The sequence below is a fragment of the Equus przewalskii genome, chromosome 24 (assembly GCF_037783145.1).
Source record: "Equus przewalskii isolate Varuska chromosome 24, EquPr2, whole genome shotgun sequence".
Taxonomy (NCBI): Eukaryota; Metazoa; Chordata; class Mammalia; order Perissodactyla; family Equidae; genus Equus; species Equus przewalskii.
Window position 1 is genome coordinate 32,040,320 of NC_091854.1, and position 24,349 is coordinate 32,064,668.

The 24,349-nt window shown below is 47.7% G+C and overlaps 1 protein-coding gene across 2 annotated transcripts in view; it reads right to left on the bottom strand.

Annotated features, from left to right (window-relative positions):
- The window catches only part of PGM1 (phosphoglucomutase 1), a 58,744-nt gene that overhangs the window by 30,436 nt on the left and 3,959 nt on the right, over positions 1-24,349 (bottom strand). Inside the window, exon 1 of one of the 2 annotated variants that reach the window (XM_008524394.2) lies at positions 510-1,375. The exons of the other annotated variant lie outside the window; for it this stretch is intronic. Within the exon in view, the coding sequence (XP_008522616.1) occupies positions 510-809 (300 nt within the window). The 5' untranslated portion in view covers positions 810-1,375. Of the gene's footprint in view, positions 1-509; positions 1,376-24,349 lie in introns of those variants that run through there. 2 annotated transcript variants of the gene reach the window in all.

The window sequence follows — 24,349 nt, forward strand, 5'->3', positions numbered from 1 at the left end:
GTCCTCTTGGAAGGCTCACCCCTAACACGTTCCAAGCCCCTCCTAGCATTTCTGCACGGCTACCAGGATCCACAAACAACAGCATGCCCTGGCTTTTGTATCCCTGTTTGACAAGTGACTGAACTTCAACAAGGAAGCCATTGAAAGAAAACAAAATCCTCCTCTCTCCAGTACTCGACAGAGCCTGCTCACATAGGACAGGCTGCCCCTCGAGACCAGTTAGAACATAGACAAGACAGCTTAAGGCAGAGGTGCACCTTAAATGTCTAAAAAGCAACAAGTACTTTTTCAAGCAACAGGCACAGAGCACAACACACAAGCAGCTGATCTCACGTGATTTCAGGAGCAAGATCACAATACACCGTCTCCAAAGTCACAAGGAAATTAACTGGACATTAGTAGAATTCAGGTGTCTACAACATACAAATCCTGGTACTTTTATCTATTTCTGCAAAATTAAGAGGTTACGTGGAGAGCCAGAAACACAACAACACTTATTGTATACCAACCCCATTGGCGGCTGCCATCTGCACTATTGTTTCTATTGCCGATTTATTAAAATACCGCCCATCTCCACCAACCACCAGTGACGACCCCTGGCGATCTTTTAGGTCTATGGAAAAGAATATACTCTGGATGAAATTCTCCAGATAGCATGGCTTTTCCTCAAAACAAAAGGTTTTCTTCCGTAATCCACTAGTTCCTGGTTTCTGGTCGTAGTAAGGAGCTGTAGCAAAAGTCAACAGAGGGAGAGGACCTTCTTCCATTTTTCTGTATTTCCCAGAAATCCATTCGTCAAAATCACTCATCTTTCCTTCCCAGAACGCGGCTCAGCGAGGATGTCCAGAGAGCTATCCAGAGTCCCCAGAATAGTCTGTCCAGCCCCGAGCTGCAACGGTGTTGTCTGAGTGGCTAAAACGGAGGTCCTGCCTGGACATGCACTCCCGACGAGGAAGCTGGCTTGTTCCTGGTTGTTGTCGCCCCTCTGGAAAAAGTTAAGGGCCACACACCCACCCACACTCACGCACAAAGAAGATCTTCAAAGTTGTTTGGATGAGGACACCTGCCCACATAACCAAGCCGAATACCCTTCAATTATGTTTGTCTCGTCTCCCCGTTAGGGTGGAGAGAGCTGCAAAGGGTGCTGCGGGCAGCGGACTTCAGTCGCCAGCAGCAGAGGGCTGCCAGGCTCCACTCTCCGAGCCCGGGCGCAGACAGGCAGGTGCCGTCCCAAGAGGCAGGCTCACGCCCTGGACACCGCAGTGGCCCTCGCCACTCCTGACGCCCCTTAAACCAGGAGCCTCTCTGGGCATTCCTCACGGAGAAGGCCATCTTCAGCTAAAGTTGCTCCACACCGTCCAGCAAGTTAAAGGTCAATCTTAAAATGGAAGCGCGGGATCTGTTACCCCCGGTTTCCTTACATCACTGTCATTTTGATACCCAGGGGATTTCTTACTTCCCACACGCAATCCCAGTTAGAAGAAAAAAAAAATCATCTAACAGCACACATTTATTCATTGGCCACTGAAGAAATAACAAAGCAGTATTCCATCCTGGAAGAACAGATGCCTACAAACACACGGTGGGGCACCAGCACCTCGTCATCCCTGAAACTCAGAGAAACGTGGGGATGAAGACGCACCAGATTCGCCCGAAAACGGAAGCAGGACAGCGGGGAAAAGTATGTTTTCCTGAGTGCATGAGGTTTCATCAAATTATTATTCGGAAAAATAGTATGAACATGAGGTTAAATTTTGTGTTTTAATCTCCTGAGTTTTAAAAACACTTGACTTTTTACGAAAACATTTTCAGTGAAGCCGTCTAGGCCCTTCGCATTTGAAGAACCTGACATTTGAAAACTTTCTACCTGAATAAAGTTAATATCCAGCCGCATTTGATCCCTGAGATGTTGGGAATAATCTACTTAAATGCAGACATGCTCGCTCTTTATCTGGTTCAGCAGAAACTCCCAGTTAAGAAGCTCCAATGTCAAGGTTTTGGTGAACTTGTTAAGATGGTTGAAAAGTAAACCAGGACTAGTTACCCCACACATTTGGGGAGTTTGTCGTGCACAGAGGAGTCAAGGTGTTCAAGGGAAAAGTGAACGATGCCTTGAGAAATGAAATTTAAGTATTTTTCTACCAACTTGTCAAGCAAAGTCCGAAAGCGAGAGGAGCAGCATCCCCCCGCCAAGGTAGCACTGCCCCTGTGTTCCGGGCTGCTCTGCGCAGGAGCAGCAGAAACTGAGGGCCCGGGAACAGAAAGCGGGACACTGGCAGGTCAGCTGCGCTCCCTCGAATGACAAAAGGGGCTGGCTGTGCGCAGGGACAACCTGGAGACACACATGAAAACGATTCACGAGACACGTCTGTTAAGTTGAAAACCAGTTGCCCAAAAGACGATTGCTTTTAATAGCTTATTTTTGCCTCTTACTTGGTTTTTAAAAATAAAATGTTTTGCAAATTAATTTACGAAATAAACTTGCTTTATTAACAGTAGTTTACACGCCCACTGTTTTCCAACTTGCTACAAACGCATCTTTGTATTCATATTCTTTAGGTTCAGTGCCAAATTTTTCTCTGGTTCTAGATAAGCCTGCAAATGAGGCCAGCATTTGTGTCTTGATATATTTAATAATAGATTCAGATTTATGAAATAGCCCAGTAATTTTTTCATTGAGAATAACAGAGCAACCAAACACGTAATTGGTAGTTTTCTTAATGACATCTTGAAATTCCAGGGGAGATTCAGGGGCCTCTGGTCACAGGTGCTCCAACACCCCGAAACAAAGCTTCTCTGCCCACACATTCCAGCATGTTCTCCACTGGTGGGCTGCCGCTTTCTCGGGGAAGTTCTTTCTAGAGCTGGAACCAGGAGAGCCAACTTTTGTTGCGGTATTCTCCGCACATTTATTTTATTTACAGTTTACAGCTAATGCAATCAATCCCATTAAATGAGAAATTACAAAGGATCAAGGCATCATCATGCAAATTCAAAACAGATATTCAACACAAAACGTACAAGCATGAAAGCCAGTTTCTTTGCAGGATGAAATCCAACAGATCTTGTTTCAAAGGATGCCAAACACCTGCTTTTCTTCTTGGAGACCGAGGCCACCTTAGATACTGAACCTCACCTTACGCTTACGGGTCTGTGTTCATGTGAAGCAAAACTTGTTTTTTTTTTCACATTGTAACTGTTGTAAAAGCTATGTTTTTCCAGAATTAAGCCTGCTCACAAGCCTAGTACCAGTTTCTAACTACGTAAAACAGATTGGTACAGAAAGTATTCCAAATGTAATTATTCTGATACTCAAAGGTTAAAAAAAAATTCTAAAGTAGTTTAAATAAATTTATTGCAAACCGAACAAGGGTGGCGCTCATCCAGTTTCAACTTCCCAAATACGTGATATGCCATCCTGGGGTTGATTATTTTGTCTGCCTCTTAATCTCAAGATCTTTAAATATACTTGCCCAGTAGATCATGTCCATATGTAAAAATTTCTTTAACCCAAACAGAAATAGATATCAGCGTTTGAGCATCAAGAGGTCGCACATGTCCAACCTGTGGAGTCAGGTCACAGGTGGACCCAGAGCCCCTCTTGACAGGAGTGTCTGTGTGGGCATGCGCACCTTTCCACTTCCCTGTGGATGACCAGCCTCACGGCCAGGCGTGGACTGGGGAAGATGCCCGCCTCTTACGGCTTATGCCCATGTCAATGAAAACCCAGCAATTTAAGTGCGCACCAAATCTAAGGCCCAGACGAGAGTTCTGTACCCAAAACCAGAGAGTAACGTTTTCAGCAAATGCATATGTCTGGAATGGTGTCTGTCAGTCTGCAAAACTAAGCCCAAAAGATAATCCTTGCCCTAGAAAAGCTTCTATTCTAAAACTGGGCCTGAGTCCTAATTTTATGGACACTATAGAACTCAACCCCATATAAAAATATTACCTGAAGCAGCAATGTTAGATGGACTGTGAAGTGTGGTGAAAAAGAAGAGGCATTAAAACATTAAGCTTCCTAAGACACTCAGACGAAGTGGGCTGCTATTAAGAAACTCATTTGTTTTAGCTCTCCAGCAAAGGTTGAACTTCATCTTCGGAAACCTTACTGTCGAGCATAGCGAACCCAATTTGGCCTAATGAATTCGCCTGCGTTGCCAGTACTCCTTCACAATGACACAAATTACATTTAAACCATATGGGGGATTTAAGGATTACTCCCTTCAGAGGAGGAACTTTCATGCCGGTCTTGGGTCCAATCAATTTCACAATGGCAGAGTTACGACGGACCCCTTCGCTCCCGGCCTTGCAAAGATTCCAGCTCCCATTGCCATCAGCAGTGACACCTTCCTGGTAGAAGAGAGCAGAAACTGTAGACCTGCCAATCCTCTATTCATTCTATCTTTTTTCCATCAATAAATATTTATCGGGTGGTTAACTACTGTGTCCCAGGGCTCATGCGAGGGCTGTACCGAGGGCCTGAAGGGGTTCCCCTCTTCACACCAAGAGTTCATCTTTAGCACATGCCACACCAGTGGGCATAGGGGACGGAACTGCCAACCCTGTCTCTGAGTGCAAGCACTCGAAAGAAAGCTAAAAACTTGGCTAAAGTCAGCAGGGATCCGCAGACCCCCAACTGAGGTCCTGCTCTTCGACAGCTGCAGGTGCCTGCCTCTGATTGCTGGGGTGTCTGATCCCAGTGGTGGGAAACAAGCTGGGAAAGAGTCATTCATTTCTCCAACCAACAGTACAGAAGCACGTGGTAAACGCCGGCCCCAAGCTGGGCATTGCAGGATAATGCAAAGACCGCAGTGTTGGGAGCCAGACAAAACTGGGGCTCAGATCTTTGACTCAAAAATGTGGGGGAGGTACCATCTTGAGCACGTTACTTCCTTGAACTGAGCCTGTAAAATGGGGACAGCTCTCTAGGTTGTTCTGAGGACTGAATCAGGTGACACACGAGAGCACTCAGTCCGGGTCTGGCACAAAGTAGAGTGTCGGTAAACGTTAGCCCTACCCCTCCCAACCCGCGATTTCCTTGTCTCTAAAGTGGGGCCACAACACCTGCCTCACAACGCATTTGTGAAGCTGACCTCACTGAATGTCCACGAAAGCCTTAGTGAACGAGAAAATCATGTAAAGATACGATTTTTTTTCCACAGTCTGAGGGGGGTGGAGATAGAAAAAAAGGTGTATAGACCTTTCTTCATAAGACACTCCTCTCAAAGGGGAGCCATCCCAGCAGGGCGGCTTCACGCTGTCCTGGAGGTGCACGTGGAGAGCTGCGGCTCTGGAGAGGCTGCAGTGACGGGGGGAGGCTAGAGAAACAGTTGAGGCAAGATTTGAGTCTCATGAACCACATAAAGTTTATTTTGTAGGCACCGGAAGCTATGGAAACTTTTTAGCTGGAGGAATATAAACCAGTGTGTTCTTGGAAAGTTGACTGGCTGCTGGTGGTACATCAACTGGCTTGGAGGAGGAGAGACTGGAAAAAGGTTAACCAAGGCTCGCAAAAGGATCCCGTCCTCAGCTCTGAGGATCCTGGTCAGTGTGATCTTGTCCAGAGCTCCTCCCCTGCCGGCCTCCCACACAGGACTTCAGCTTCCAGTCCTTGGGCCAGCTGGAGCGCTGCTGGGTTTCTTCCCTCCACATGAAGACACTACCTGAACAACCTCTCTTTCCTCTGACCCCTTCTCTACGTAGTGTGTTCCACTCATTCCCTCTCCTCTCTGACAACTGTCCCCTAACCCACCCCACAAGAGTGGACTCCTGGGGCCATGTTTCTCCTACAGGACCCTGATGCCAGGCCATGATCACCAGAGTGGACACCTGACAACAGCTGGACCAATCCTATTATCTGTCCTAGGAATCTCGAAGTAGGACTCAAAAGCATCAGTCAGACTCAGTTAGTTCTTGAACTTGGCAGACAGGTCAATGCAGGAGCTGTGGCACAGGGACAGCTGTGTCATGAGAACAGTCACAGAATAGTGACTGACAGCCAGACGATACATGAGAATAGGTGGGAGCTATGCAGGCTCCAACTCTGGATTATTTAGACATCTGTAAGAGTTGTGGGCCTGATGAACAGGAAGAGCTGGAAAAGAATTCAGAATAGAATCAAGCAGAAAATAAGTCAGACGAATCTTCTCAGGAGGGCAAGGGCTGCAGACTGATGAGACATGGCGATTAGGGAACATGGTCTGTGAACACAGCCACTGCGGATGCCATTGGCACAGGCGTCTGGACTGGGGTGGCTCCACATCCAGATCGCAGGTCAACATGCGCCTCAGCCAGCTGACAACGTCACCCCCAACTCAATTGGAAAGGAGACTCCTAATTGCTTGGGGTGAGAAAAGGGGTTTTGAAGCGGGCATTTTTAAACATAGAAAGATTCAGAATTAAGTGTAGATATGAAGTAAATCAAACATAGTATACATATAATACAATAAGTCAAACACAGCACTTTTGCAGTAAGTTTGGGGGGAAATCCAAGTATATTTGGTATTTAAGTACATTAAGAGAATCTGGGATATTAGTTTATCTAACAGCTTAGCCTTGTGAGTCTAGTTTATAACGTGTATTGAGTAACTTGTTTTGACTTAGGATTTTAAGTTCAAGGGGGTAAGAGAATGTTATCAACATTATAAACATTATGGGAACATTCAAGAAAACTTTGTACCACATTGATAAGGTTAAATCATCAGATGCAGGCAGTTGACTGCAGCATCTCAGGGAATGGACTCCCAGGCCAGACTGACAGGGTTGGACCCCAGCTCTGCCAGCCACTGGCTGTGTGACCTCAGACAAGTCATTTAACCTCCCTGGGCTTCCGTTTCCTCATCTGTGGACACGGGGAGACCAGCAGTCCCTCCACCTCACTTGCCGCTGCAGTCATGGTTGAATGAGGTGACATACAGGAAGTTCCAAACTAGAGCTGGTACGGGACGCCCTGCACAAGCGCCTGTTGGCATCATTGTTAGAACAACGTGAATACTTCAAAAGTTATGCTTGTTAGACAAGGAATTTAAAAAGGAAATAAACATATTTGAATTTGATTCACAAATCTGAAATATTCATAGGAGTTTGAATAAATGAGCTTGTAGCTAAGATCACCAAAAAACAGAACAAACCAACTTGCACTGACAAGTGAGTCAGCAGAGAGAGAGGAAAGGCAGCAGATATGCTGAGATAAACAGAGAGGAGAGACGGGGAGTAGCTGCCTGGTCCCTCCTGTCCACGCCACCCTCGGCTTTCCAGAGACGACTCTCTAGCCTTATGATAAGTCCTCTCGGTAGAAACGGCTTGCCTTCCTCCCTTTGAGCAACCTCAGTCAATAGCAAGGAGACAGGCAGAGTACCGTTGACTAGCTGGGTGACCCTGCGCAAAGTACTTAAGCTCTCGGTGCCCCCATTTTCTCATTTGTAAAATGGGGATTGAAAAATAGTACCTACTTATTGTGGTGATTTTGCAAGATATACAAATATCGAATCATTATGTTGTACACCAAAAACTAATATAATGTTATATGTCAATTATACTTCAATTTAAAACAAATGCATCTCTTAAGGAGAGGAAAAAAAGGAAAATAGCACCTGCTGCAGAGGTTTGCTGTGTGAAGACAGGATGACTCAATGAGCTTAGCACCGGCTGGTCTACTGCCTCCTGAGCCTACGTGTCAGCTTTTATTACTGCCCTGAACCAATCTGGAAATAGGTAGCTGTGTTTCTGACCTATTATGCATTTTAACAGAATTAGGAAATGTCCTTTAAAGAAAAGGAGAAATTGCATTAAATTATAAAGAAGGTATGAGGCCAGAAGAATCAAAAGGACCAGATGGCTTAGAGACTTACAGAATCCCAGGTTCAAAGACTCCTGAAGCATATTTTGAGGTTAAAAAACAACAAAACAGCTGCCTCAGAGCGTGTGCGTCCTTTAGCATCCATCAGTCTGTCGTCCACCTGTTTACCCATCGCATACCAGCAGTCAGTACATAAATTAACTTAGCGCATCCATTTCATCAGGCACTGTGCACCATGGGAAGACGGCAGCCTCAAGTTGTCCAGAAACTTTTGGTCTAAGAGGAGAGATGGATACATCAACCAATTGCTATGAAATGGAGTAGAAAATGCTACTCTGGGAGCTCGCAAGGGAGCCATGAGCACTCAGAGGAGAGAGAGAAGTCATGGGGGCATTCCCGCCTCCACAATGCCATTCCTAATTTGTGTGGTTAAGACTACAAACAACCTCCCCGGTCTGAAGATGCGCAGGGCTTAGCGCTCCCTTTCAGACACACGCACATATGAGGAGGACTCCTGTTCTATGAGAAACCACTAATATTCAACCATTTTGACCTATAAAAACAGCAATTTGTATGGTTCACATAAAATTTTTATATGTATCTTTTACCTCATTTCCTTTTTGAAGCATCCTCAAGAAAATTTTCATTTAAATCCCTTAAGAATATTCATTTGGAGCTAACAGAATATTTCCCCATATTCTGGCTATTACCAGGAACCATGTATTAAAATCCCCTGGTAAAAAGAGGTCCATCTGTGGAATCGCTTTATTTTCAAATCATTCACGGTTGTATGTTTCCCTCTTGTGGTGGAAAATGGAAAATCAAGCACAGCTTCCCGCAGCCTCACAAGGGGGCGCGCCAACTGGCTGGAGCTCATGGCACAACTCCGGGGCCGTTGCCCTGGATACAATGGGAAGTTGCATCCACACACCCCTGGAGCGTGGCGGCAGAGTGGCGGGCCCTCATTAAATAATTTCACTGCGGCGGGATTTCTGGGCTTTTAAGAAGAGGAGAGGGACGGTGAGGTTATTTTCTGTCTCATGGAGGATGTTTCCAGTTACACGGCCTGGCTGAACCAGGATGTCAAGCTGTAAAGGAAGTGACTGAAGGTGGCCACAAAGAGGGGACTTCTTTTTCTACGGGGTCTTTGTGAACCTGAGTTTCTGTAAAACGGCGACAGTAAAACTTCCTTTAACGGTTCTGAAAGTAGAGGAGGAAAGCCTGTAACTTATCACAATACCTGGTCAGAGAGCAGCCGCTCAACAAATGTTAAACAAACCCCCAAAACAGAGAGACATTGACAAGGACTGGTCACACCCTTCTCACACAGCCCCTCATCTCCACGCAGGTGAGCCCAGGCAGGAGAGAATCGTACCATGGGTCGGTCTGCGTGTGGACCGAACGCCTGTGATGGGCGGGGAAACGGGGAGGAACGGGATGCACAGGCCCTGCTCTGAGAAGAGGGCTCTGCAGGCACAGACATAAGCTTCTGGCTGTGCGTGGCCTTTCTGGCCTCAGTTTTCTCATTTGTAAGGCGGGACAATGGCACCTGCATTAAAGGTGGTCCTACAGTAGGAGATGACCACAGCAGGTCACGCCGTGTGGGACAATGTTCCAAGGGCTTTACAAGCGTTAACTTGATCTTCGCAATGACCCTATAAGATCAGTACTATGATCTCAGCCCCTATCTCAGGGATGAGGACACTGGGGGACACAGAGGTCATGTCATCTGCCCAAGGTCAAACAGCTGGGAACTTGTGGAGATGGATTTGAACCCAGCAATCTGGCCCAGAGCCCACACTTAACCATCACACCATGCTGCCTCTTACTCTAACCAGGGGCCACGTGAGCGGCAAATACCCAATAAACAATAGCTTTTAAAACAGTGATCTAAAGAAATGTGGGCATTTTCTCCCCTCTACACCATTTGTGGGAATTCCTGGGATGAACAGTGGCTCAGAGGGGCAGCCACAGGGCTCTCTCTCGGCTCAAGGATTGGGTGAGAACCAGGCTTCAGGAAAATAAATGCTGGACATCAACATGAAAAGTTTGGCCCCCCCTAGCCCACAGCTCTAGATAACTCTATTAAAACGGTTGACCTTGAGGAATTCAGCACAGTGGAAATTTGGGTTTGAATCCAACTCTTGATCATTTTCAGTATCTTGGTGATCTTGGGCAACTCACTTACCCTCTGTTTCCTCATCTTAAAACAGGGGTCTAATCACCAATCTCTTAGGCATTGTTGAAAGATGAAATGAGGTCATGTAAAGGGCTGAGCACAGTGCATGCTATTGCATGCAGGTTCTCCTGCAGGCTTACAGCCACCCCTGCAATCCTCATTTTACAGATGAGGAAACTGAGGCTCAGAGAAGTTAGGTGACCTGCTCAGGGTCCCACAACTAATAAATTGGGAAGGCCACTTTCAACACCAGTTTCAATGCTAAAGCTCGCGCTTCCCATCATTAGGCTGCATGGCGCCTTTGGATGCTCGAGCTCATTTGCACTCGGAGAAAATCAAGAGGAAACAGATCCCAAGTGATTCCCAAAGGGCTACGGTGCAAGGGTGAAGTATGTGAGTTTGGCGCCTGTCCACCCCACCGCACTGGGAGGACAGCAGAGGTCTTGTGGGGTGAATTGCGCACGCCCTCGGGAAAAAAACCAGTATGCTGAAATTCTAACCCCAGAGACCTGTGACTGTGACGTTATTTGGAAAAAGGGTCTTTGCAAAGGTGATCAAATTAAGATGAGGTCACGCCACACCAAAGTGGGCCCTGAACGCAGGGACTGGGTTCTTCACAGGGACAGAGAGACACATGAGGAAGAGAGCCATGTGGAGACGGAGCAGAGGCTGGAGCTACGCTGGCCCCGCAGCTGCGGGCACCACCAGAAGCTGGAAGAGGCGAGAGGGACACTCCCCTGGGGCCTTCAGAGGGAGCGCGGCCCTGCCGACACCTTGATTTGGGACTTCCAACCCCAGAGCTGTGAGAGCACACAGTTCTGCTGTTTTAAGCCTCAAAGGTTGTGGTACTCGGTTACAGCAGTCCTAGGAAACTAATACCATACGCAAGTGACTTAATGTAAAGGCAAGCCCACCCCAGGGACAGTGGGGTCCCCCTGTTGCAGGGTGGCTGGTCTGAGTGAGACCCCTCCCCGCACAGCTCTGCCCCCGAGTGTTTGGTTCTTCTCACCAAATAACACAGCTGAGGCCATGGCACAGTACACAAACCAGAGGGGAAGGGAAGGACCGTACTCATTCTGCACCCTCAGGACCTAGAATGAAGCTGGCACACAGCAGAGAGTCAACACATGTCAGAGCGGCTCCCCTGCTGAAGCGAGAGAGTTAAATGACCGCTGTGAGCAGGGCTCCTGATGGACGGAGGCGAGCTCTTCCAGGCAGTAGTCAACTAAGTTATTTCCCCTTCTGAGACCAACCTCAACTATAAAATCACTCCCACCATCACAGACAACTTCTCAAAGAACAAGGCATCAGCCACAGAGCACACTCCACCTGAGAACCGGCATTTTAGGGTTTCTACAGCACACAGACTTGTGCAATAACAGTTAGGAACAGAACTAGAAATTGCAACAGCAAAGGAAGTAGAGCTGGTTAGTCTCTGTGGTTGAGGCTAAAAGCTTGTACTACTGCCAAGGGGAGCCCTGGATAATTGCAGGCGGAGAGACAGAGAGGTCTTCACGGGGCTCGTTCCAGAACCTGGACTTCAGTGTGGGATAGAAAGGTGGGGAGTGAGAGAGACACAGAGCAAAACACACAAGGGAAAGGGAAGGTCGCGGCCACCCCGCGTCCCAGCCCCTCCACTGGCATCAGAGTGAGAGCTACAGGAACAGCACCGCCACACTGGACGTCTAGCTTTCTCTAAACGTTTGTGTCTGTAAATGCATCATTTAACCTAGAGAACGTGTGTCATTCATTCGACAACATAGATCTGGAACCAACCCAAGTTAAAAGACTTGCCCGGATGAAAACGTCAGGTCACATATGGACCGTTGTATGCCATGTCATCTGCTGGATGAACACAGACAGTCCCGGCAAACTGATGGAGCCTTCATGAGGTACTGGACAAATACTGTGACCCAGTTCCCCTTATAAATAGCTTTTCGGATCGGTTAACCTAAGTCTCCAAGATTCTTCCTTCCCACTGGGGTCGTAGATAACCCTCAGACTGGGTCTTAGGTCGGCCTGAGTATAAAGAAGAGTAAGACTCAGGGTGAGGGGCCGTGTGGGGCTCACTCATCGCTGGCCGCCTCGCCGCCTGCCCCCGTCCTGCCAGGCAGGAGTCAGGACGAGCTCTATTTTCAGGTCTGAGCCTGTGGGCTCACTTTCCACAAGGGCCCCCTGGTTTGGCTGGTGCTGCTCCCTCTATGTGGAACATGTCCACTTTTTCCTGGCTTCCTCTCCATCATCCTTAGGACTTGGCTCGAATACACCTCCCCTGGAAGTTTCCTTACCACTTGTTTGATTACCGCTTGGTGCTCCCGCCAGGCTCCCAGTGACACGAAGGAGGCACCTGTCACCCCACGTTGTAACGCCCACTGGACAGCGAGCTCCCCCGGGAGCTGGAGACCGTCTTGTGCACCGTATTTGACCCAAATGCACAGCACAGCATTGAGCAATGAGAAAACGCTCAGTAAATGTTGGATGGATGCAAAGCACCCCCTCAAATATCTTTCGGGAGAAGCTGGAGGAGAAAGCGGACCCAACCATTTACCAGAACCACTACCCTAGCACCCTAACGGGTAGACCAAACACTGTGACTAGGACTTAAGCTACTCAAGGACAATTTTGTTTATTTTGGAGGCTGACCACTGTCTTCTTACGAGATAACTGAGCATCAAGCTGATAACACGTTACTGAAAACCTAAAGTTATACAGAGAAGGTCTCCCACTGCTCCCCGGGCCCTGGGCATGAAACACTTAGTCTCTATAATAGACACTTCTGAAATTTATAGGCTGACAGGTGTGGAGCATCTTGATGGGTCAGTGGCAAAGCTGGGAAGAAGAGAGTGAAACTGAGAAGGTGGGGGCTGGCTGGGGACGATCAGCAAGGAGAAGTTTCAAGTGTCTGAATTTCCCATCACCACCCCACTGCCCAGCGTGGTGACCTGCTTCTTACGACCACGTGTGAGACCGTTTCCTGGGTGGCTTCCTATGCGTTATCTTACCACGCCCTGAACACACCTCTATGACACATCATTTTAATTTTACAAATAGGTAAAGAGAAAAAGAGTTCAAGCAGTGTGCCTGATTAGACAGCGAATAAACAGCACATCCAGGCATCAAACTCAAGTCTGTCTGACATCAAAAGTTATAGTGCAACAAAATTCTAAGGTAAAAGAGCTAATCTTGATACCCCACTAAGATCCTCAAAATGGCATGATCTCTCTACTTTTTGGTTACTCTTTAGCACATTTGAGTTTTGGACTTTGAGAGATGTCAGATAAAGCTGCATGCTGTGATTTGTTTTGGCAGGAAACTTAAACTCGTCCAGTGGGGTGGCTTTCCTGAAGCAACAGTGGAATTTCAAAACAACCATAATAACTCACATTTGGGTTGTATCCTAGGGTTTCCAAAACCTTTGCATGCCCATTGTTTAATTTAATTCTCATAAAACTCTCTGATAAAGCGGATATTAGAATTAATCCCATTTTACAAGTGAGAAAACTGAGCTTTAGATCAGTTAAGCAGAAAACATGATATTGCACAGTAAACTGTACAACTGAGATTTGAACCAAAATCTTCAATTCCAACCCATCACTATGAAGCAGTTATCTGGTGAGATTCAGGGAGCCTCCAAGTGGCCTGTCTTCCACTGGGCATTACGTCAGGCGTCTGCAGCAGCGCTGTGGACTCTGGAACTCTGCAATCTTCTTGTCAATTATTACCATTGGTGTAATACACACCAGCTGTTACACACATTACACAATGGTGTAGTAACACACCATTGGTGTGACTGAAGTAGGACAAGAGGTATCAGCCACCTGCTGTAAGCCAAGGACTGTGGCTTCCCTCCACCCTCACCTCACTCTGATTCCTCTTTATCGTTCTGCACTTGCCTCAAAAATCACCTCGTCTGGGAAGAGAAGACACCCTTGTTCCTCCCTTCCCCCTCAAAGTGGGGCTGGGCAGCTCTCCTCTGCGTTCCCATGATGCCCTGCACTTGTCCTCTTATACAGCTGTATCGGGGTTGAATGGCAGCCACTTCCCCCCCTCCGCCCTCCCCCAAAGACATGTCCACCTGGATCCTGTGAATGCAACTGTGTTTGATAAAAGGGTCTTAGCAGACGTAACGGAATTAAGGATCTTGAGATGAGACCATCCTGGATTACCCACGTGGGCCCTAAATCCAATAACAAGTGTCCTTAAAAGAGACAGAAGAGGAGAAGAGGCAGAGACTGGAGTGAGGCAGCCACAAGCCAAGAGCACTGGGAGCCCCCAAAAGCTGAAAGAGGCAGGAAGAATTCTCCCCTGGAGACTTCAGAGGGAGCGCAGTCCTGCCAACACCCTGATCTCAGACTTCTGGTCTCCAGCACTGCGAGGAAATCAATTTCTGTAGCTCTAAGCCACGTAGTTTGTAGTATTTGTCACAGCAGCCACAGGAAACTACGATCCGCACCACATTTTTCTACGTACCTATGGGTGCTGCTCTAGGAGCATGAGCACCCTGAGAACAAAGGCTTGCTCTTCTTCATCTTTGTGCCGCCCCACCTCCCATAGGGCCCGGCACATGGAGAGTGCTCAACCATGCTCATGGACGAACAAATCCACGCAGGCAGGAGGCGCACAGCCAGGCCACAGGCATTTCCTGCAGCTTCCCATCTGCAGCATAACACTGGCCTGGGCCCGGGAACCATTCCACAGACCCATCCTAAGACATCCGTCTCAACTGCCAGCTCAACTCCAATGAGGTGACAGCCCCAAACTGACCGGCCTGTGACTGGGACAGCAACCGTGAGCCTCTGCACCGCAAACCAAATTCAAGGGGTAATGCGTGGACAGAGAGAAGACAGGACGTCCAGGTGGGCGGCAGGGGGAGTCGCGGCAGACACAGAAGACCCCCCCACACTCCAACGGCCTCAGCGTTTGGAATCATCATAATGGTTAGAAGCATCAGAATCTTCTGTTCACTGAACACCACGTCAGGCACTATGATAACAGCCTGATGCATTTTACTTCATCCTCACATGTCTCTTTGAAGGCAGATATTGCCGTTATTACTCTTTTTACACTAAATCTACACATGGGGACTGGCCATGGTGAACCGTGGGAGAAGTGTTTTTCTCCTGGATTTGACCACAGAGGGCCTGGCGCCATCTGTGGGGCCCGGGGAGGCAGTCTGCCTTCTGCAACAGATGCCAACCTCATTCCCGATCCACCTCAGTGGATCCTGCGCTCGTCTCCCTTTTCCTCATTTTTAGATGGATTTCTCCACAGAGTGCGTTTCTCAAAGGCCCCGTGGAGGCGGTGATAACATGGTTTTATTATTAACATGAACGCTCTTTCCCCACCCCACCCCACTACGCCATCCCAGCTCCATGTCCTGGCCTCTCTGCACCCGCGGGACCATCTCCCAGTCAGGTGGGCACAGGTGAACACCTAGGTTCTCGTTTCTGTGGCCAAGGGCTGACAGGACTGTCACCCTGGGTCAGGGCCATCTTGTCTGCTTGTGTTTTAACAAACCTTCCCATTGTGTACAGTGTCCAAATGCTAACCAAAGCACGTTCAGATGTTGACCAGAATGGAGGAGAACCGTATCCCCAGGCCGCCCCGCAGACTGCAGAAGGCAGGCAGAAGGCCAGAGTGCCCCTCAGCACAACCGTCTCCCAAGACCCTCTCAACAGGGCAGTGTGCTTCGACAGTACAAATACGGTAACATGCTAAACAGCTATGCCAGAGGACTTTCATCTAAATTAATGTCATCTCCTTCAGAACAATCACCTCGGGAACGAATATATTTATTCAAACAATGCTGACACTGCACTCACATTTCTGGAACTCTTTTTCGGGCAACTGTCTTTACAGTCTGTGGGACTTTCTTTGAAAGTCTTCAGTCATAACAAATTTCATCCTTGGAGAATGGATTTGAACTTTGGAAAGAGACAAAAATTGGTTGGAGCCACGTCTAATGAATAAAGTGGGTGATCAAATCTTGTTACATCATTTTAGGTGAAAAATGAGGCATGACTATAAAATAATGTGACTGGTTTTCCTAGGTGACCCATAAGCCGACTGGCTGAAAAATAGTTCCCGTAGAGGAGTTCCCAAATGCTCTGAGCACTAGACGCATCACTGGCATAAGCGTGCGGGTCCCAGAGTGGCGATCTGGCAGCGTACAATACTAATTTGGATATATAAGTTCAAATATGTTTGTAAAAAAAGAAATCTGATTGCTTACACTCATGGAAATGAAGAAGATATTCTCCTGGAGAAATTTCTCCTCCTTTTTTTGACAACCTGGTCTGCTTTGGACAGGGAGTCTGCAGAGAAAAACAGACTTGTCGCCTGCAGAAAGCCTTCGCTGGACACAGCACCCTCCTAGAGACACCCACCGCCCCCAGGCTGGGGCAGGTGCCCCTGCCCTGAGCGCCCAGAGCCATCTCTTTTCCTTGGGTACTAGCTCTTACAGTACCTAGAGATGACGGTCTTTTTTGTGTGTCAGTCTTCCCCTATTCAGCTGGAGGCTTCTTGAGATTGGGGACATCTTCAACTCTGTGTCTCCAGTGCTGGGGACAGTGCGCACGGGAGAATGGGACATCAACTCCTGTCTTGACTCAAAGGCTTTGCCTCTGCTTCTCCTGCTCCTGGGCCTCCCTAGTTACTTCTGCCTGGCAACCAGAACTGGCCATTCAGTCCGCGTAAAACCCACCCACACAATTTTATAGAGACCTAAGGTAGACTAGTGGTTGCTTGGGGCCAAAGGCAGAGGGGGGCAAGAGGGATTGACTGCTAATGCATGGGGCTTCCTCTACGGTCATAGAAATATTCTAAAATTGTTGTGATGGTTGTACAACTCTGTAAATACACAAAAAATATTGACTGGTACACTTTAAGTGGATGTATTGTGTTATGTCAATTATATCTCAGTAAAGCAGTTTCATTTAAAAAGTCCTCCAAAATGGGAAGGTTTTTGCCTCGGTTCCTTTCTAAGATGGCGGTTGGAATAAACGATAGTCAAGGTCTCTTTCGAAAATCTATTTACCTATATAAAGTTAAGTTTCTGTCTCCCCTCTGTGACTCTACCACTTGAAAATGACTGAGTGGTCTTCCCTCAATCTGAAAACCATGTTTGGGACAGTGAGGTCTGTTGGGTGCTCCCCAACATCAGTTCTCCCTTTCATTTAGCTTGACACCCCCAACATTTAGCCTTGACACATAGCACCCAGAATAACACTGATATTTCCCAGACTCCCTTGCTGCCAGAGGAGGCCTCAGACTAAGTTTTGGCCAAGGGACACGAGTGGAGCTGATCATGCGCAATCTCTGAGAAAGGCGTGCCTTCCTTCCTCTTCCTCTTGGCTGGAACAACCATATCACCTGGCTAGGGAAGGCTGAGAACCAAAGAGACATGTGGGTCCCCTTACACAATGCAGCGACCTCACCAGCCCTGGACTGCCCACACCCAGCCTATTGCACAGAGGGTTCTATTACTGTGAGCTTTTATTTTAAGTAACTTATCTTGGAAATCTGTTACAGCAGCCAAATGCACCTTTTTTTGATGAGGAAGATTAGCCCTGAGCTAACATCTGTTGCCAATCTTCCTCTTTTTGCTTGAGGAAGATTGTCGCTGAACTGACACCTGTGCCCATCTTCCTCCGTTTTACGTAAGATCCCACCACAGTGTGGCCTGATGAGCAGCGCCAGGTCCACACCTGGGATCCGAACCAGCGAACCCCAGGCCACAGAAGCGGAGCACGCAAACTTAACAACTACACCACTGGGCTAGCCCCTCTACCTTTTAACTAATAATAAAACTTGGTATTCTGTACCAAAACAGAATCTAAAATATGTGGCATTGGCACACTTTTTATGCCATAGCAAAACTGTTACCACTGCAACCTGAGAAGCCAGACCACTGGCCAATCAAACCTGTAGCTCCAGGCAAATGATCGGGAGAATTCAGAATAGGAGTGTTTGTTGGCTGCGTCTTGCCACAATACAGAGAGGAGCTCAGGCAAGGACTGGCCAGTCTGCAGACAGAAATGGAGGTTACAGAGAAGAGAAGACGAGAAGTTGTCTTTGACTGTGGCCTGCAACCTATGTTGCCCATGCCCAGTAGCGTGCAGCACTGCAGAGTGGAGATGACCACTATTTACGCACCCCAGCCAAAGCGGCCATGCATGAAGCAGCAGGTGTAGCAGAAAAGGCTCTGGCCTCACATCCTTCCCAGGATTCCCTGCCAGACAGTGGGATCTAGCCCACCCACAAAGATCCAGGTAAGGATACTGCCTTCTCACCCAGCCCATCCTTTCCTACTGTCTCAGGGCAGCCATCCGGGGTGGAGAAACCAGGGGAGGGACAGAGCATGGAGGCCAGAGAATCACAGCTGAAGGCTTCAGGCTTCAAAACTGTCTAAATGAGGACTTTGACCCTGGTTGTCAGTACCTGGAACTGATCAGAACAGGCCAGAAGCCTAATGAGCTTCTGAAATAACTATGTAGTAACAGAAACCACAAACTTGGTCTGCAAAAGCAACCCCTGGCCTCCACCTCCCAACTTTCACCGGCAGGAAGCACAATGCGGAAGCTGTTCAGTGCCCAAAAGGGCTCTCAGGACCTCCTCCCCAGGGTCCAGCACTGAGCGAGCAAGAGGATGGAAAACAAGAGAGCTCCTCCACAGGGCAGAACCAGGGCGCCCTGTGGACCTGGTCCACTGCCAGGGCAGGGAGTCTGCATTCCCCGCCAGCAGCAGAGTGTGAACACAATGGCTGGTGACCACTCTGCTTGTATAACAGTGTAACTATGCATATTTATTGGAAGGAATCTGAGGTGCCTCCCCTGAGAAGGAGTGATGTGTTTCATGGGTGGGAAGAGGAGTGGGCATGGTCATCTGCGTGGCCAAAGAGGTGGCCCACGGCAGAGATTTCTAGTCGCCCTCCCTTTCTTAAGATAGCAGAACCACCCATTTTTAGCTGGGCACATGCCCCCCAATATAAACTCTGCATTTTTCAGCCCTTCTTGCAACTTAAGTCTGGCCTGCACGGAAGATCTAATCAATGGATTGTGAGCAAGAGTGAGGCATGCTCTTTCCACATTGTGGAAAAGGCACTTTGCTCCATCTTTTTCCCACACCCCCTCGCTGAAATGCGGATGTAGTGGGGGGAGCTATCTGCGACCAGGTGGGCAAGGGCAACACCTTCAAGATGGTGGGGCCACAAGATTGAAGGAGGTGGGGTCCCAACACCATGGATCTACACACTAGTCCTGGCCTGCTCACACCCAGACTATTCCAGGAGAGAGGGAAAAACTTCTATCTTGTCTAATCCACCATGGTTTTGAGTCTCTGTTACCACCCTGAACCTATGTATTTGTGTAAATTATTCGACTTAAAATATAGGCTACACGGTGTACATCAAATTCACTTTGGGAGGTCCCTTAAAATGTCATCTTCCAGGGCAGCCGAAACTGAGCTACAGTGGGAGTCCAGGCCTTGAGAGGGAACTCTAACAGATTCCACACTCAAGCCAAGCAGAAAGACACAGGGCTCAACACTCCAGATCGCATGTGCTGAATCAGGACTGCTGTGGTTCGCACATGTGCAACTCCGAGTGGCAGCAGGAATTTGCAGTGTAGTCACAGCACACAAGTATTTATCTTGCACAAGTTTATATATAACTGACAGGGGGAGCAGAGGGAAGTGAGATTTAAATAGCATGGGCAGTTCTGCTCTCATTTCACTCAGCGACCATATGCCCTCAGTCAATCTTAGTCCCCACACGCCTCTGAAGCTGTGAGCATCTTGCTGTGCCAAGTGTTATTCTGGTGTTTAAAGACATACATATCATGTTACACATTTTGACAATCTGGTACTTTCCTAAGAGATTTTAAGGTTGGTTTTGACTATACTAAAGTTTCACCTTCCACCCTAACCCGAGAACCCATCCCAGTGGTAAAATGTGACTTCCCGGTGCTAATAGGATGACACTTAATGACTTGTCCCCATTGAACCAAGGGAGGCCAGCTGGTCCTAGAATTATATTCTACCGGTCCCGTTTTCATTTTTTCCATGAATCACCAAAGGAAGAAAAACAGTCATGCCTTGATGTGGAATTTGCCTCTTCCTTTACACTGTGATCCCTAACCTGGTTTCGATTCAATCTAATAGCGAGAAAAGTGGCTTCCATCCAAGCAGATGGTCTGCACGCTTCTCCACTCCAAACGCTCAGTTCCTGCTTAAAGCTTCACCTGGCCGGCAGTGTCCTCAGCCACTCCCCGTGGGAACCTGGAATCTGGAGCACGGTCCCGGGGGGCCTGCCTTGTTTTCCACTGTAATATCTCTTACGATCTAGGCGCAAAGGAGGCAGTTTCCAGTCTCTTTTCCTGACACTGTGATCATGGGTCTGGGACTCCTGAAATGTCTGCTGTAGAGAGGAAATGAAGCAAAGCATCTTGCAAAATAGAAAACACGAGGTGTGCCTTTAGTGCGCTTGCTTCTTGTAGAATATGAAACAGAAATACAGAGTTGGGCGTCTCCAGCCCACCTCTGCAACCTGCTATGCTCTCTCACATCTGGTTTCACCTGGAAAATTCTTCTCTCCTCCTCCCCTTCAGGTCTGGGTATGTGTCACTTCCCTGCTCCCTGTCCTGGAATCAGGTGCACCTCTGGTCTGCTCTCCCCATCACAGCTCTGACTGCATCCGGCAGCAGTTGCTGGTGTGCTTGTCTGCGGCCACCTGCCTCCAACACAAATCTTCTCGACTGTGAGTCCCAAGTGGGTGACAACTGGGCTTGTCTTCTGCTCTGCTTTATCCCAGGAGACAGTCAGTTTAACTGACAGGTTCATCCTGAGGTCCCCGCCAGTGCCACACTGGGTGGTTTGGCCCCAAAACGGCTACTCCCCACGCTGACTAAGCTCACTGGACTCACACAGGTATTAGCCCTTTCAACTCACTCTCCAGCAACAGAGGTGTTTGTAAGCATACTGGAGTTCAACCCGGGATGGTATAAACTGGTATTTCCCAAAATCGTTCTTGCAAATTCACAGGACTTCATTTGTATACTAAAAGCTCTGAAAAGTCCTACCTAACACTGCCCTATCCAGTTTTCCCAAACTTTTAACCAGGATATTATACAATCCCCTGAACGACTTGCTTTGGGGTAAAATTATTTATGGAAAAGACCAACTGGATGAAATATCAGAAGACCAGAGTCCTGGTTCCAACTCCATCATTCACTAGCAGGTTGGACAAGTCAGCCCATCTTCTGTGCACCACCTGTCTGTCACATTTCATCTTTTCAGAAACGCTTTCAGGTACTCATGAAGACGACAAAGGAGAGAAAATGTTTCCACTATGAAAACATAATGTTCGAGGTGTCCGGCTTCATGATCAAATCTTTATTGGCATGACTTGATCGGCAGTCCCCACTGTGTTTATCCGGGGCTTGACTCACCTTTTCCATCGTACGCCTCAGGGACTCAGCTGCGTGGTGACTGGGAGAAGCGTTGGGAAGGGGGACCTCCAACAGCTGAAGTTACACACACACACACACACAGAGTTGATATCTGCATGCCCCACGGCTAAGGCACACTCTTTTTACCCTTCCCAAACAACTTTCGGGGCTGCCCCTTTGAGATCTGCCCCCTTTGAGGATGTCAGGTGAGAAACGTCCTCCGAATGCTCCCAGCTGAAGCCCTTGCTGAGCCTCGATTACTCAACACGCTCAGCAGCCATTTTTAAAAGGTGGTTCCCAACACTGAGCACAGCTCCACGGGCAACAGAACGACGGGGTAGGTCTGCGTGGACCTTGGGGGAATTTAGGGGAGGAAGTTCAAACTTTCCTGCCTAACTTTCTCAGAGGTGTAGCCCACACAAATCACTCTCCTGAAAGCTCTTCTACAGTCAGAAGGGGTCCTGAATACGCCACTGTGGCATCCAAATTATTCTGAGCTGAAGGCATTTGAGAACAGGCATTTCTCTGCACTCCTTTATCTGCCTGGAAGCAGAGCCTCCCCACCTGTCACAAAGCCGTTCCCCGGGAGAGGTCCTCAAACAGGGAGATGGACTCAGCACCAGAGCCGAGGCCTCATCGCTGAACTAGCCTGTCTCCCTCAGCCCTTCTCTGGGGCCTCGTTTATCTTCCCTAAGAGTCACTTCCTTCTCCATAAACGCCCTTCTCTCCCTCCCCTTCCCCTATTAAGATGGTATATAAACCCCAAATTCTAACTGGCTCTGAGTCTCACTTTTCGGTGAACTTCCACAAACATTGCAAATACATGAATAAACTCTATGTATACTGGGACCGTTTGTACAGCGAAAATGTGTCCCTTTGTTTATTTGGAACACAATTACACAATGTGAAACGATTCAAGTGTTTCAGCCCTTACATTTAACTCCTCCTCTGCTGGGAGTCTTATCACGAGACGCCCGCACGGCTCCCCCCTCCACTCCACTGGGGTCTCTGCTCATGGAGGTTTCTCAGAGGCTTTCTCGATCGCACACTGGACAGGGCAGCCCGCCCTCCCACACTCGCTCCCTTTACCATGCCCTACTTTCCTCGGAGCATTGATCTGACATCTCTCTCTCCCTGCCTAGGACCCTGCAGCCCCGGGACAGCAGCAGCTTTGTTCAGGGCACTGCTGTATTCTTGGGCCCAAAACTCGGCCTGGCACACAGCAGGCGCTGGATAGGTACATTTACTGACTTGATGAGTCACTCTTCCCTACTGAATCCTAATTACCCAAAGAAGCTTTACTGTGAAAAGGGAGAACGTTTTTCTTTTAGTCTTTACTGTTCCCTGGGCATTAGATTTGGGTCAGAAAGAGAGAGAAAAGAAAAAAAGATTTTTTAGCAAGAGTATTGTGACGCCAAGAAAGAGAAGCTCCCAAACAATTTGATCTGAATATTTTATACAGCAAAGATGGTTGAGCGGCTAAGTGCCCGGCTCTAAGCAGCAGCCCTGCCCGTTCCTCCACCTTACCTTTCTGCTGCCCCCCCTCCTGTTAGGCGGCCCCCTCTTCTGTTTGCATACTATCCACTCTTCAAGACACAATTCAAGTTCTGCCTCTTCTTTCTCCAATCCAGAACGTTCTCTCCCTTATCTGAACTGAGCACCTTCTCTAATTCTGTTCTTTGCATGTGTATTTCTTGTGCCTTATCTCCCCCAAAAGATTGCACACTCCTGGATGGAAAAGGACAATAGCTTATTCATCCTATTATTTAATGCCAATCAAAATCAGAAAGTGTAAACTGGGTAGAACCATCACTCATAAGCGCATCATAATTAAAGGACTTTTATTTTAATATGGGACTTATAGCATATTAAAAAGTGATCCAAAGATGCTTTCCTGCCAAGTCATCTCTCCCCCAAGGATATCAGGAAGGGTAGCAAGGTGCTCCACCTAACACCAAGTACCTCCGAGTTCCAAGCATTCCCCTCCTGCCCTGTATTCTTCCATTTCCTTCTCAGAACTACATCCAGAAACACCTCCCTTCGCCTGTGTTTGCAGTTGGACCTCATGGAAGTTCAGAAAAGACTGACCCATCCCAAGCGGGAGATAGTGGAGTCCCCCCACTGAAGCCCCACTGTGTGGTCTGAGAACTTGAGACCCTCAACCTCACGTCATGGATTTGACGCCCATGTTGGTGGGAGCAGCACCTGACACTGAAAGGGGGTCATCTGTTCAGTGCAGGGGTTCTGAACTCGGACCCTTAGACGCCCCCACCCCGAAGAGGTCCATAGGTAGAGTTCAATGGGGTCCATGAATTTGAATGGCAAAACAAACACAAATCTTTATTTTCACTAACCTCTAAATGAAATTTAGCATTTCCTTCAATTATGAATGTTGGCAACAAACCACAGAATCATTATTATTATTGTTACCACTTCTAGGGGGATTGGGCATATGTACGTGGAAAAGCATTGTAATTAGTCTTTGGGTGTTGAACATGATGTAATCTACATGAAACTGAAATATAAGGATGTACACTTAAATTTATATAATGTTATAAACCAAGGTTACCACAATAAAAAAAAAGCAACTATCTTGCTATATCACAAATTTGGTTAATATTTTGATAACTGTATTTCAATATAATTTTTATTTCCTTTGTAATCCTTTGTATTTTGTTTTACTTATTTAAAAATAAAATTATTCTGAGAGGAGGTCCACAGGTTTAACAAAGGAACCAATGACACAAGAACCCCTGTGAACTGATGAAAGAAAACCTGCTTATTCACAGGTTCCCATGAAGGCATTTATCTTTGCTGAAGATAACCTATCTTTCAAAATATCCAAACATTCATTTCCTTGTGAGTCTGAACTCTCTCCAATTCCTAAATTGGTCATTTGCAGATCCTTGGGCCCCAAGACTGATT